At 49.7% G+C, this 13,858-nt stretch overlaps 1 protein-coding gene across 1 annotated transcript in view; it reads right to left on the bottom strand.

Moving 5' to 3' along the window:
- LOC134945813 (sulfotransferase 1B1-like) overlaps positions 1 to 13,109 on the bottom strand; it is a 44,918-nt gene extending 31,809 nt beyond the window's left edge. The window contains exon 1 of the mRNA XM_063935325.1: positions 13,008 to 13,109. Coding sequence (XP_063791395.1) covers positions 13,008 to 13,022 — 15 coding nt within the window. The 5' untranslated portion in view covers positions 13,023 to 13,109. The remainder of the gene's footprint in view (positions 1 to 13,007) is intronic.
- Between the last annotated feature and the right edge of the window lie 749 nt (positions 13,110 to 13,858).

Here is a 13,858-nt window from a genome sequence, read left to right as displayed (position 1 = left end):
ACCCAGATAGAGGCCACATGACTCGGGGAGAACATACAGTAACTTGAGAACTCAGAGTTAGGCTACAAAACTCGGGGAGAACTTACAGTAACTTGAGCAGCCAGAGAGAGACCACATGACTCAGGGAGAACATACAGTAACTTGAGCACCCAGAGAGAGGCCTCATGACTCTGGAACAACATACAGAGTAACTTGAGCACCCAGAGAGAGGCCACATGACTCTGGGAGAACATATAGTAACTTGCGCACCCAGAGAGAGGCCACATGACTCATGGAGAACTTACGGTAACTTGAGCACCCAGAGAGAGGCCACATGACTCAGGGAGAACATACAGTAATTTGAGCACCCAGAGAGAGGCCACATGACTCAGGGAGAACTTACGGTAACTTGAGCACCCAGAGAGAGGCCACATAACTCTGGAGAGAACATACAGAGTAACTTGAGCACCCAGAAAGAGGCCACATGACTCGGGGAGAAGATACAGTAACTTGAGCACACAGAGTGAGGCCACATGACTCTGCGAGAACATACAGTAACAAGCACCCACAGTGAGGCTACAAAACTCTGGGAGAATTTACAGTAACTTAAGCACCCAGAGAGAGGCTTCAAAACTCGGGTAGAATTTACAGTAACTTGAGCATCCAGAGAGAGGCTACAAAACGTGGAGAGAACTTACGGTAACTTGAGCACCCAGAGAGAGGCCATATGACTCAGGGAGTACATACAGTAACTTAAGCACTCGGAGATAGGCTAAAAAATTCGGTGGGGGGGGGACGGGGACATAGAGTAACTTGAGTACCCGGAGAGAGGCCACATGATTTAGGGAGAGCATACAGTAACTTGAGCACCCAAAAAGAGGCCACATGACTCGGGGAGAACATACAGTAACTTGCGCACCCAGAGAGAGGCCACATGACTCAGGAAGAACATACAGAGTAACTTGAGCACCCAGAGAGAGGCCACATGACTCAAGAAGAACATACAGTAACTTGAGCACCCAGAAAAAGGCCACATGATTGTTATGCACACCAGTGCCTGCAGGAATGTACTGGTGTCTGAACTGTTATGCACACCAGTGCCTGCAGGAATGTACTGGTGTCTGAACGGATAGGGATGCAAAACAAATGAACTCACAGACAGACTGGGGAATATGACATTACGTACACAGAAGGTGATAGGGTAACAAAATAAACACAAAGTGAACAGAGAAGCCCAGAGGCTAAGAAACTGGGTGTCTCCCTAGTATTAGGAATGCTCAGATGGAAAAAGCAAGATGTTGTGTTTTAATACGTAGAGAACCCGAAATGCTGTTGCTAAGGGCAACAGCAAAACCCTAAAGGGTTACCAACGGATGTGGCAGTAAACTCCTTGGTCAGAGATGGAATGATAGACACAAGGAGAGTCTCCACAATCCTAATCCTCACTTGCAGTGCACAGGTTCAGCTTACTGCCACTAAACTGACACCTGAACACCTTGCACAGTGAGAAAGGATTTAGGCAGGCAAGTCTGAGAATACAGCCGCAAACTTGCTAAGTTCACAGAGTAGCAAAAGAACCCCAGCAAGTTAAACGACTGACTCCAGTCTTACTGCGAGGTCTGGATTGGCAGAGTGTAGTACCAAACCCCAAGGCCTATTTGCAGTAAGCAACAACAAATATAAAGCTACACAGTACTGGCTAACTTTCAGGAACTGACTAACCAACAAAGATTCAGCAGCATCTGCTTAACCTGAGAAGAGGCTTTATATAGCAGGTGCTGTCCACGCCCCACTCAGACCTCACAGACTGTGAGCACAAAAACCAGCACCGGATCCCCTGCCGTGCACAGAGCCTGCAACCGCTGCACAGCAAAAGACCCGAACTGGAGTATCAGCTGCGCTCAGGTTACTCCGCTAGCACTTGTCTCCCGATTGCCATGATGACGTGGCAGCACAGGGCAGGAGACCCTAACAATGATTCGGGTATAGAACATACAGTAACTTGCGCACCCAGAGAGAGGCCACATGACTCTGGGAGAACATACAGTAACTTGCGCACCCAGAGAGAGGCCACATGACTCAGGGAGGACATACAGTAACTTGAGTACCCGGAGAGAGGCTACATGACTTAGGGAGAACATACAGTAACTTGAGCACCCAGAAAGAGGCCACATGACTCGGGGAGAACATACAGTAACTTGTGCACCCAGAGAGAGGCCACATGACTCAGGGAGGACTTACAGTAACTTGACCAGCCAAAGAGAGGCCACATGACTCTGGGAGAACATACAGAGTAACTTTAGCACCCAGATAGAGGCCACATGACTCGGGGAGAAGATACAGTAACTTGAGCACCCAGAGTGAGGCCACATGACTCGGGGAGAACATACAGTAACTTGAGAACTCAGAGTTAGGCTACAAAACTCGGGGAGAACTTACAGTAACTTGAGCAGCCAGAGAGAGACCACATGACTCAGTGAGAACATACAGTAACTTGAGCACCCAGAGAGAGGCCACATGACTCTGGGAGAACATATAGTAACTTGCGCACCCAGAGAGAGGCCACATGACTCTGGAACAACATACAGAGTAACTTGAGCACCCAGAGAGAGGCCACATGACTCTGGGAGAACATATAGTAACTTGCGCACCCAGAGAGAGGCCACATGACTCATGGAGAACTTACGGTAACTTGAGCACCCAGAGAGAGGCCACGTGACTCAGGGAGAACATACAGTAACTTGAGCACCCAGAGAGAGGCCACATGACTCTGGGACAACATACAGAGTAACTTAAGCACCCAGAGAGAGGCCACATGACTCTGGGAGAACACATAGTAACTTGCGCACCCAGAGAGAGGCCACATGACTCAGGGAGAACTTACAGTAACTTGAGCAGCCAGAGAGAGGTCACATGACTCAGGGAGAACATACAGTAACTTGAACACCCAGAGAGAGGCCACATGACTCTGGGACAACATACAGAGTAACTTGAGCACCCAGAGAGAGGCCACATGACTCTGGAAGAACATATAATAACTTGCGCACCCAGAGAGAGGCCACATGACTCAGGGAGAACTTACGGTAACTTGAGCACCCAGAGAGAGGCCACATGACTCTGGAGAGAACATACAGAGTAACTTGAGCACCCAGAAAGAGGCCACATGACTCGGGGAGAAGATACAGTAACTTGAGCACACAGAGTGAGGCCACATGACTCTGGGAGAACATACAGTAACGAGCACCCAGAGTGAGGCTACAAAACTCTGGGAGAATTTACAGTAACTTAAGCACCCAGAGAGAGGCTTCAAAACTCGGGTAGAATTTACAGTAACTTGAGCATCCAGGGAGAGGCTACAAAACGTGGGGAGAACTTACGGTAACTTGAGCACCCAGAGAGAGGCCATATGACTTAGGGAGTACATACAGTAACTTAAGCACTCGGAGATAGGCTAAAAAAATTCGGTGGGGGGGGGGAGGGGGGGGGTGGACGACATACAGTAACTTGAGTACCCGGAAAGAGGCCACATGATTTAGGGAGAGCATACAGTAACTTGAGCACCCAAAAAGAGGCCACATGACTCGGGGAGAACATACAGTAACTTGCGCGCTGAGAGAGAGGCCACATGACTCTGGGAGAACATACAGTAACTTGCGCACCCAGGGAGAGGCCACATGACTCAGGGAGAACATACAGAGTAACTTGAGCACCCAGAGAGAGGCCACATGACTCAGGGAGAACATATAGTAATTTGAGTACCCGGAGAGAGGCTACATGACTCGGGGAGAACATACGGTATCTTGAGCACCCAGAAAGAAGCCACATGACTCGGGAAGAAGATACAGTAACTTGAGCACCCAGAGTGAGGCCAAATGACTCCGGGAGAACATACAGTAACTTGAGCACTCAGAGATAGACTACTAAACTCGGGGAGTACTTGCAGTAACTTGAGCAGCCAGAGGCCACATGACTCTGGGAGAACATACAGAGTAACTTGAGCACCCAGAGAGAGGCCACATGACTCTGGGAGAACATATAGTAACTTGCGCACCCAGAGAGAGGCCACATGACTCTGGGAGAACATACAGAGTAACTTGAGCACCCAGAGAGAGGCCACATGACTCTGGGAGAACATATAGTAACTTGCGCACCCAGAGAGAGGCCACATGACTCTGGGAGAACATAAAGAGTAACTTGAGCACCCAGAGAGAGGCCACATGACTCTGGGAGAACATATAGTAACTTGCGCACCCAGAGAGAGGCCACATGACTCTGGGAGAACATACAGAGTAACTTGAGCACCCAGAGAGAGGCCACATGACTCTGGGAGAACATATAGTAACTTGCGCACCCAGAGAGAGGCCACATGACTCTGGGAGAACATAAAGAGTAACTTGAGCACCCAGAGAGAGGCCACATGACTCTGGGAGAACATATAGTAACTTGCGCACCCAGAGAGAGGCCACATGACCCGAGGAGAAGATACAGTAACTAAAGCACTCAGAGAGAGGCTTCAAAACTCGGGTAGAACTTACAGTAACTTGAGCATCCAGAGAGAGGCTACAAAATGTGGGGAGAACTTACAGTAACTTGAACACCCAGAGAGAGGCCACATGACTCGGGGAGAACATACAGTAACTTGAGCACACAGAGAGAGGCCACATGACTCAGGGAGAACATACAGTAACTTGAGCACCCAGAGAGAGGCCACATGACACTGGGAGAACATACAGTAACTTGAGCACCCAGAGGGAGGCTACAAAACTCTGGGAGAACTTAAAGTAACTAAAACACCCAGAGAGAGGCTTCCAAACTCGGGTAGAACTTACAGTAACTTGAGCATCCAGAGAGGCAACAAAACGTGGTGAGAACTTACAGTAACTTGAACACCCAGAGAGAGGCCACATGACTCAGGGAGAACATACAGAGTAACTTGAGCACCCAGAGAGAGGCCACATGACTCGGGGAGAAGATACAGTAACTTGAGCACCCAGAGTGAGGCCACATGACTCCGGGAGAACATACAGTAACTTGAGCACCCAGAGGGAGGCTACAAAACTCTGGGAGAACTTACAGTAACTAAAGCACTCAGAGAGAGGCTTCAAAACTCGGGTAGAACTTTCAGTAACTTGAGCACCCAGAGAGAGGCCACATGACTCGGGGAGTACTTTCAGTAACTTGAGCATCCAGAGAGAGGCCACATGACTCGGGGAGAAGATACAGTAACTTGAGCACCCAGAGAGAGGCCACATGACACTGGGAGAACATACAGTAACTTGAGCACCCAGAGGGAGGCTACAAAACTCTGGGAGAACTTACAGTAACTAAAGCACTCAGAGAGAGGCTTCAAAACTCGGGTAGAACTTTCAGTAACTTGAGCATCCAGAGAGAGGCTACAAAACGTGGGGAGAACTTACAGTAACTTGAACACCCAGAGAGAGGCCACATGACTCGGGGAGAACATACAGTAACTTGAGCACACAGAGAGAGGCCACATGACTTTGGGAGAACATACAGAGTAACTTGAGCACCCAGAGAGAGGCCACATGACTCAGTGAGAACATACAGTGACTTGAGCATCTAGAGAGAGGCTACAAAACTTGGAAAGAACTTACAGTAACTTGAGCAGCCAGGCCACATGACTCGGGGAGAACATACAGTAACTTGAGCACCCAGAGAGAGGCCACATGACTCGGGGAGAACATACAGTATCTTGAGCACCCAGAAAGAGGCCACATGACTCGGGAAGAAGATACAGTAACTTGAGCACCCAGAGTGAGGCCACATGACTCCGGGAGAACATACAGTAACTTGAGCACTCAGAGATAGACTACAAAACTCGGGGAGTACTTGCAGTAACTTGAGCAGCCAGAGGCCACATGACTCTGGGAGAACATATAGTAACTTGCGCACCCAGAGAGAGGCCACATGACTCTGAGAGAACTTTCGGTAACTTGAGCACCCAGAGAGAGGCCACGTGACTCAGGGAGAACTTACGGTAACTTGAGCACCCAGAGAGAGGCCACATGACACTGGGAGAACATACAGAGTAACTTGCGCACCCAGAGAGAGACCACATGACTCAGGGAGAACTTACAGTAACTTGCGCACCCAGAGAGAGGCCACATGACTCGGGGAGAAGATACAGTAACTAAAGCACTCAGAGAGAGGCTTCAAAACTCGGGTAGAACTTACAGTAACTTGAGCATCCAGAGAGAGGCTACAAAATGTGGGGAGAACTTACAGTAACTTGAACACCCAGAGAGAGGCCACATGACTCGGGGAGAACATACAGTAACTTGAGCACACAGAGAGAGGCCACATGATTCTGGGAGAACATACAGAGTAACTTGAGCACCTAGAGTGAGGCCACATGACTCGGGGAGAACATACAGTAACTTGAGCACCCAGAGAGAGGCCACATGACACTGGGAGAGCATACAGTAACTTGAGCACCCAGAGGGAGGCTACAAAACTCTGGGAGAACTTAAAGTAACTAAAACACCCAGAGAGAGGCTTCCAAACTCGGGTAGAACTTACAGTAACTTGAGCATCCAGAGAGGCAACAAAACGTGGGGAGAACTTACAGTAACTTGAACACCCAGAGAGAGGCCACATGACTCAGGGAGAACATACAGAGTAACTTGAGCACCCAGAGAGAGGCCACATGACTCGGGGAGAAGATACAGTAACTTGAGCACCCAGAGTGAGGCCACATGACTCCGGGAGAACATACAGTAACTTGACCACCCAGAGAGAGGCCACATGACACTGGAAGAACATACAGTAACTTGAGCACCCAGAGGGAGGCTACAAAACTCTGGGAGAACTTACAGTAACTAAAGCACTCAGAGAGAGGCTTCAAAACTCGGGTAGAACTTTCAGTAACTTGAGCATCCAGAGAGAGGCTACAAAACGTGGGGAGAACTTACAGTAACTTGAACACCCAGAGAGAGGCCACATGACTCGGGGAGAACATACAGTAACTTGAGCACACAGAGAGAGGCCACATGACTTTGGGAGAACATACAGAGTAACTTGAGCACCCAGAGAGAGGCCACATGACTCAGGGAGAACATACAGTGACTTGAGCATCTAGAGAGAGGCTACAAAACTTGGAAAGAACTTACAGTAACTTGAGCAGCCAGGCCACATGACTCGGGGAGAACATACAGTAACTTGAGCACCCAGAGAGAGGCCACATGACTCGGGGACAACATACAGTATCTTGAGCACCCAGAAAGAGGCCACATGACTCGGGAAGAAGATACAGTAACTTGAACACCCAGAGTGAGGCCACATGACTCCGGGAGAACATACAGTAACTTGAGCACTCAGAGATAGACTACAAAACTCGGGGAGTACTTGCAGTAACTTGAGCAGCCAGAGGCCACATGACTCTGGGAGAACATACAGAGTAACTTGAGCACCCAGAGAGAGGCCACATGACTCTGGGAGAACATATAGTAACTTGCGCACCCAGAGAGAGGCCACATGACTCTGGGAGAACATACACAGTAACTTGAGCACCCAGGGAGAGGCCACATGACTCTGGGAGAACATACAGAGTAACTTGAGCACCCAGAGAGAGGCCACATGACTCTGGGAGAACATATAGTAACTTGCGCACCCAGAGAGAGGCCACATGACTCAGAGAGAACTTACGGTAACTTGAGCACCCAGAGAGAGGCCACGTGACTCAGGGAGAACTTACGGTAACTTGAGCACCCAGAGAGAGGCCACATGACACTGGGAGAACATACAGAGTAACTTGAGCACCCAGAGAGAGACCACATGACTCAGGGAGAACTTACAGTAACTTGCGCACCCAGAGAGAGGCCACATGACTCGGGGAGAAGATACAGTAACTAAAGCACTCAGAGAGAGGCTTCAAAACTCGGGTAGAACTTACAGTAACTTGAGCATCCAGAGAGAGGCTACAAAATGTGGGGAGAACTTACAGTAACTTGAACACCCAGAGAGAGGCCACATGACTCGGGGAGAACATACAGTAACTTGAGCACACAGAGAGAGGCCACATGATTCTGGGAGAACATACAGAGTAACTTGAGCACCCAGAGTAAGGCCACGTGATTCGGGGAGAACATTCAGTAACTTGAGCACCCAGAGAGAGGCCACATGACACTGGGAGAACATACAGTAACTTGAGCACCCAGAGGGAGGCTACAAAACTCTGGGAGAACTTAAAGTAACTAAAACACCCAGAGAGAGGCTTCCAAACTCGGGTAGAACTTACAGTAACTTGAGCATCCAGAGAGGCAACAAAACGTGGGGAGAACTTACAGTAACTTGAACACCCAGAGAGAGGCCACATGACTCAGGGAGAACATACAGAGTAACTTGAGCACCCAGAGAGAGGCCACATGACTCGGGGAGAAGATACAGTAACTTGAGCACCCAGAGTGAGGCCACATGACTCCGGGAGAACATACAGTAACTTGACCACCCAGAGAGAGGCCACATGACACTGGGAGAACATACAGTAACTTGAGCACCCAGAGGGAGGCTACAAAACTCTGGGAGAACTTACAGTAACTAAAGCACTCAGAGAGAGGCTTCAAAACTCGGGTAGAACTTTCAGTAACTTGAGCATCCAGAGAGAGGCTACAAAACGTGGGGAGAACTTACAGTAACTTGAACACCCAGAGAGAGGCCACATGACTCGGGGAGAACATACAGTAACTTGAGCACACAGAGAGAGGCCACATGACTTTGGGAGAACATACAGAGTAACTTGAGCACCCAGAGAGAGGCCACATGACTCAGGGAGAACATACAGTGACTTGAGCATCTAGAGAGAGGCTACAAAACTTGGAAAGAACTTACAGTAACTTGAGCAGCCAGGCCACATGACTCGGGGAGAACATACAGTAACTTGAGCACCCAGAGAGAGGCCACATGACTCGGGGAGAACATACAGTATCTTGAGCACCCAGAAAGAGGCCACATGACTCGGGGAGAACATACAGTATCTTGAGCACCCAGAAAGAGGCCACATGACTCGGGGAGAAGATACAGTAACTTGAGCACCCAGAGAGAGGCCACATGATTCAGGGAGAACATGAAGTGACTGCATTTGCAAATGAATGCATTTCCGAGAGATTCTGAGGCCACCACACCTCTGCTACTTCCCACTTATGGCTGAATGGGAATTACCAGATGCCAATGGGGAGTTCACAGTTAGTAGATGCATTGACAGGGGTTGGAGCTGATATGCCGGCGGTCGGGATCCCGGAGGTCAGCATACCGACCCCGGGATTCCGGCCGCAGAATGTCGGTGGGGAAGGGGGGGAGCTCTGCAACAGAGCCCACACCCGCAAATGAAAATAGTTCCTGTTAGTCGAGAAGGTCGACTGTAGGGCATTTGATCGCTCGGGATCCCGGCGTCGGCATGGTGACTGCTGGGACCCTGAGCACCGGGCCCATGACCGGATCCCATTGACAAAGTTGTGGGGTTATTTAGAAGTGGGCATATGCAGAGATCTGTGCGAGGTTCAGTTGAGTCTCTTGGGGCTGGTGCAAGTGCAGCTAATAGCCACAAGCAGAAGGCGGGGTGTGGTGCGATCACATAGATGCTGCATTCTCAGAATACAGTACAGACAGATGGATTGTGGCCTGAGTAGCGTCCGCATTGCAGGCGACTCAGGGTCGGGCATATACCATATACCACATATAGCATACTATACAGACTGGAAGGTGGCAATGCTCTGCAGAATGCTGCAGATTAGGAAACTATAACTGAATATTAGTAGAAATAAAATGGCCACTTTGCAATGGAGAAACCACAATAAGACGTTAATGATCATGTAAGGTCCCATCCCTGTGGTCAGTGCCAGGAAGCTATTCCTGCTATGTGTACAAAGGGCAGTGGAAGCCTCAGGTTACTGCAGTACCTGCACTCAGCACTAGGTGGAGACCTTTCTTATCACTGATCATGTTACCTGGGCGATGGTGGATCTCTATGAGAGCACAATTGGTGTTATCAGTAAGGGGGTGATGTCAGTGTATACAGCTTAATGTGACTTTTGCAGGGTTCTGTAATAAAAGAGGAAGGTACTGTAGTGCCTATAAGGATGATGGGTTTTTTTTCTTTGCAGAATCATCCTGGAGGATAATATCTTCTACGTAAATCCATAGCACACAGACTGACATGTTTCACTGCATGGTTTTTATAACAATTTGCCTGTATGGTGCTGTTTACACCACGTTTCCATTGCACAAGGGTGGGGCAAGAAGGTTGCCCACAGCAGTACAGGAGAAACCCCCACTGGGCCCCATTGCCTGTGGGCTTACCCAAGGCTTGCCGACTTTCCGTCTGCCCCATGCGGGAGGAGGCAGCCGGATTGGCATTAAAAGAGGCGTGGCCTCATCACTGGTGGGCAGGACCGGAGCGTGGACGTGCAATTGCGTCATTGTGGCCCAGCCCCCCACTATTCAATGCCCTGATCACCGACACTGAATAGTGGTTGGCTTTGTGGGTGGGCTGCGGGGGTGAGACTGGATCCGGGAGACTTGGCTACCTTTAGGGGGCGGGGGGGAAATGCCACACGATTTTCGGGAGCCTCCCGGGCGATCAGGGAGGGTAGGATCAGGTTCCAGACTGTGTACTTTAATTATACATTATACATATGGTATATTATACTGCACGGGACTATGGTGTATTTACTACAGGGCATTCCTGTTATTAATCTGCTACATTATCATGCATGAACTACATTCGGCCATCCCTCCTGCTGTGCCAGCGCTGCAGACATGATAGCAGACAGTGCTGTGCAGAGAGAGCTGTGTCATGTGTGTGTTCGGCTCCCCGTGCGTCTGTGCCAGCGCTGCAGACATGATAGCAGGCAGTGCAGGGACAGCGTATACCGGTTGTGGTCGCTCCCTCCTCCTCCTCCTCCTCCTCCTCCTCCTCCTCTGGCAGCACTGCAGAGCTGAGTATCACCCGTGTTGTGTGCTGTAGCAGTGTGTGATTTCTGGGCTGTGGAGCCAGCTGATTACTCAGAGGAGCGAGAAGTAACTGTTGGGACGGATTAGGACACACACAGACACACCGCCAAACACACACACTCTCTCTCTCTTCTCTCTCTCTTCCCTGATGTGTGGGCTCCAACAGATGTGCAGTAAGCAGGGAAGAGGGTGGGGGTGCATCAGAAAGAGGACGAGTTTGGTTTGCACTGAAAGTTGGCAAAGTTTATATTGTTCCAATACTGTAATGCTGAACATGTGCAGAGCTTGTACTCAGGACAGCGGACCTTCTCCCTAGGAACAAGCTTCAGTAACTATAGGCACATAGGTTGCATATAAATCTGCCACACGGATCAATTCTGTAAATGAACACCATGACAGCAGGAACAGAAATTATAGCAGCTCCGCCACACACACACACACACACACACACACACACACACACACACACACACACACACACACACACACACACACACACACACACACACACGCACACTTGTCCCTGAGGAGGAGGAATAAGGCAGAGGTATAATGTCACTAACGGACGCTACTGTGCGGTGTGATGTCACTAACAGACGCTACTGTGCGGTGTGATGTCACTAACAGACGCTACTGTGCAGCGTAATGTCACTTACAGACGCTACTGTGTGGTGTGATGTTACTAACAGACGCTATTGTGTGGCGTAATGTCACTAACGGACACTACTGTGCCGTGTAATGTCACTAACGGACACTACTGTGCAGTGTGATGTCACTAACGGACACTACTGTGCGGTGCAATGTCACTAACGGACACTACTGTGCAGTGTGATGTCACTAACGGACACTACTGTGCAGTGTGATGTCACTAATGGACACTACTGTGCGGTGTAATGTCACTAACGGACACTACTGTGCAGTGTGATGTCACTAACGGACACTACTGTGCGGTGCAATGTCACTAACGGACACTACTGTGCAGTGTGATGTCACTAACGGACACTACTGTGCGGTGTAATGTCATTAACGGACACTACTGTGCGGTGTAATGTCACCAACGGACACTACTGTGCGGTGTAATGTCACAAACGGACACTACTGTGCAGTGTGATGTCACTAACAGACACTACTGTGCGGTACGATGTCACTAACGGACACTACTGTGCGGTGTAATGTCATTAACGGACACTACCGTGCGGTGCAATATCACTAACGGACACTACTGTGCAGTGTGATGTCACTAACGGACACTACTGTGCGGTGTAATGTCACTAACGGACACTACTGTGCGGTGTAATGTCACTAACGGACACTACTGTGCGGTGTAATGTCACTAACTGACACTACTGTGCGGTGTAATGTCGCTAACGGACACCTAACGGACACTACTGTGCGGTGTGATGTCACTAACGGACACTACTGTGCGGTGTAATGTCACTAACGGACACTACTGTGCGGTGTAATGTCGCTAACGGACACTACTGTGCAGTGTGATGTCACTAACGGACACTACTGTGCGGTGTGATGTCACTAACGAACACTACTGTGCAGTGTGATGTCACTAACGGACACTACTGTGCGGTGTGATGTCACTAACGGACACTACTGTGCGGTGTAATGTCAATTGGTACTATTCTGTGGCCACACCCCTTCCCCATAAAACCACACCCCTATATTTTTGCCGCGTGCCTTTGGTACGCACTATCCCATTTTAAATATGAGGGGAGAGGGGGCACCAATTCTATTTCCGGCAAAGGGCACCAAAATGTCTCGTTACGGCTCTGATTCAGGCGCAGGCTAGTACACCAGGGGGGGGAGCAGAAACGAGCATTAGCATATTCTCGCCGCTGCGGAGTCTGGTGCACCACTGCACCAGGTCCCATAACTGCAGAACATGTCATGTGCTCTCTCTCACCAATGTCACACTGCACCTTCTGTACTACTCCTGCTTCTCCGCACACTGCCGTCCCTGCATACAGCCACTGACGGGCTATCCCAGTAGTAGCAGCAGCCTCCTGCCCAGAATTCCTGCCTTCTGCATCCCAGTCCTCCGTACTCACATTTGGTTTCTCCATGCTGTGCGCTTCCCAGCAGCCTCTCTCCACCCTCTGCCCCAGCACAGCTCAGATAGACCCAGTGTTCAAATTAAATATAAATACGATATAAACTGCTACGTCAGCGAGGGCGTGTTCCTCCGAGGGAGAGGGAAACTGAGGGCAGAGCCTGATAAAACTTTCAGTGCTGACATTGAGAGAACAGTGTGACGACAGTAACAGTGTGAAGTCTATTCCCTGGCCTAAAGTATTCTTCACGTCCCGCTGATAACATGAAGCCGGTGTCACACAGCCAGGAAAGTCAAAGGCATAAGTAAGGTTTTGGCACACAGGGCAAAGATAAAAACAGCCCCCCCCCCTCCAATAATCTGATGCAAATCTTATGTAGATGCATAAACTGGTTAATTGCTATAAAACTGCTTACAGACTGAGGGCCTAATTCAGGTCTGATCGCTGGGCAGTGATTTTTGCATTGCTGAGATCAGATAGTCGCCGCCCACAGGGGGAGTGTATTTTAGCTGTGCAAGTGTGCGCACGCATGTGTAGCAGAGCTGTACACACACAACTTGTGCAGCTTCTGCACAGCCCAGGACTTACTCAGCCGCTGCGATCACATCAGCCTGTCCGGGACCGGAATTGACGTCAGACACCCGCCCTGCAAACGCATAGACACGCCTACATTTTTCCAGACACTCCCTGAAAACGGTCAGTTGACACCCACAAACGCCTTCTTCATGTCAAACTCCTTGCGATCGCCCGTGCGAACGGATCCGTCGCACAAACCCGTCGCTGACGGCGATCCGCTTTGTACCCGTGTGACACGCCTGCACATTGCGGTGCATATGCATGCGCAGTTT

Source organism: Pseudophryne corroboree, chromosome 7 (assembly GCF_028390025.1).
Source record: "Pseudophryne corroboree isolate aPseCor3 chromosome 7, aPseCor3.hap2, whole genome shotgun sequence".
Lineage (NCBI taxonomy): Eukaryota > Metazoa > Chordata > Amphibia > Anura > Myobatrachidae > Pseudophryne > Pseudophryne corroboree.
This window is presented reverse-complemented; position numbering and strand designations above follow the sequence as displayed.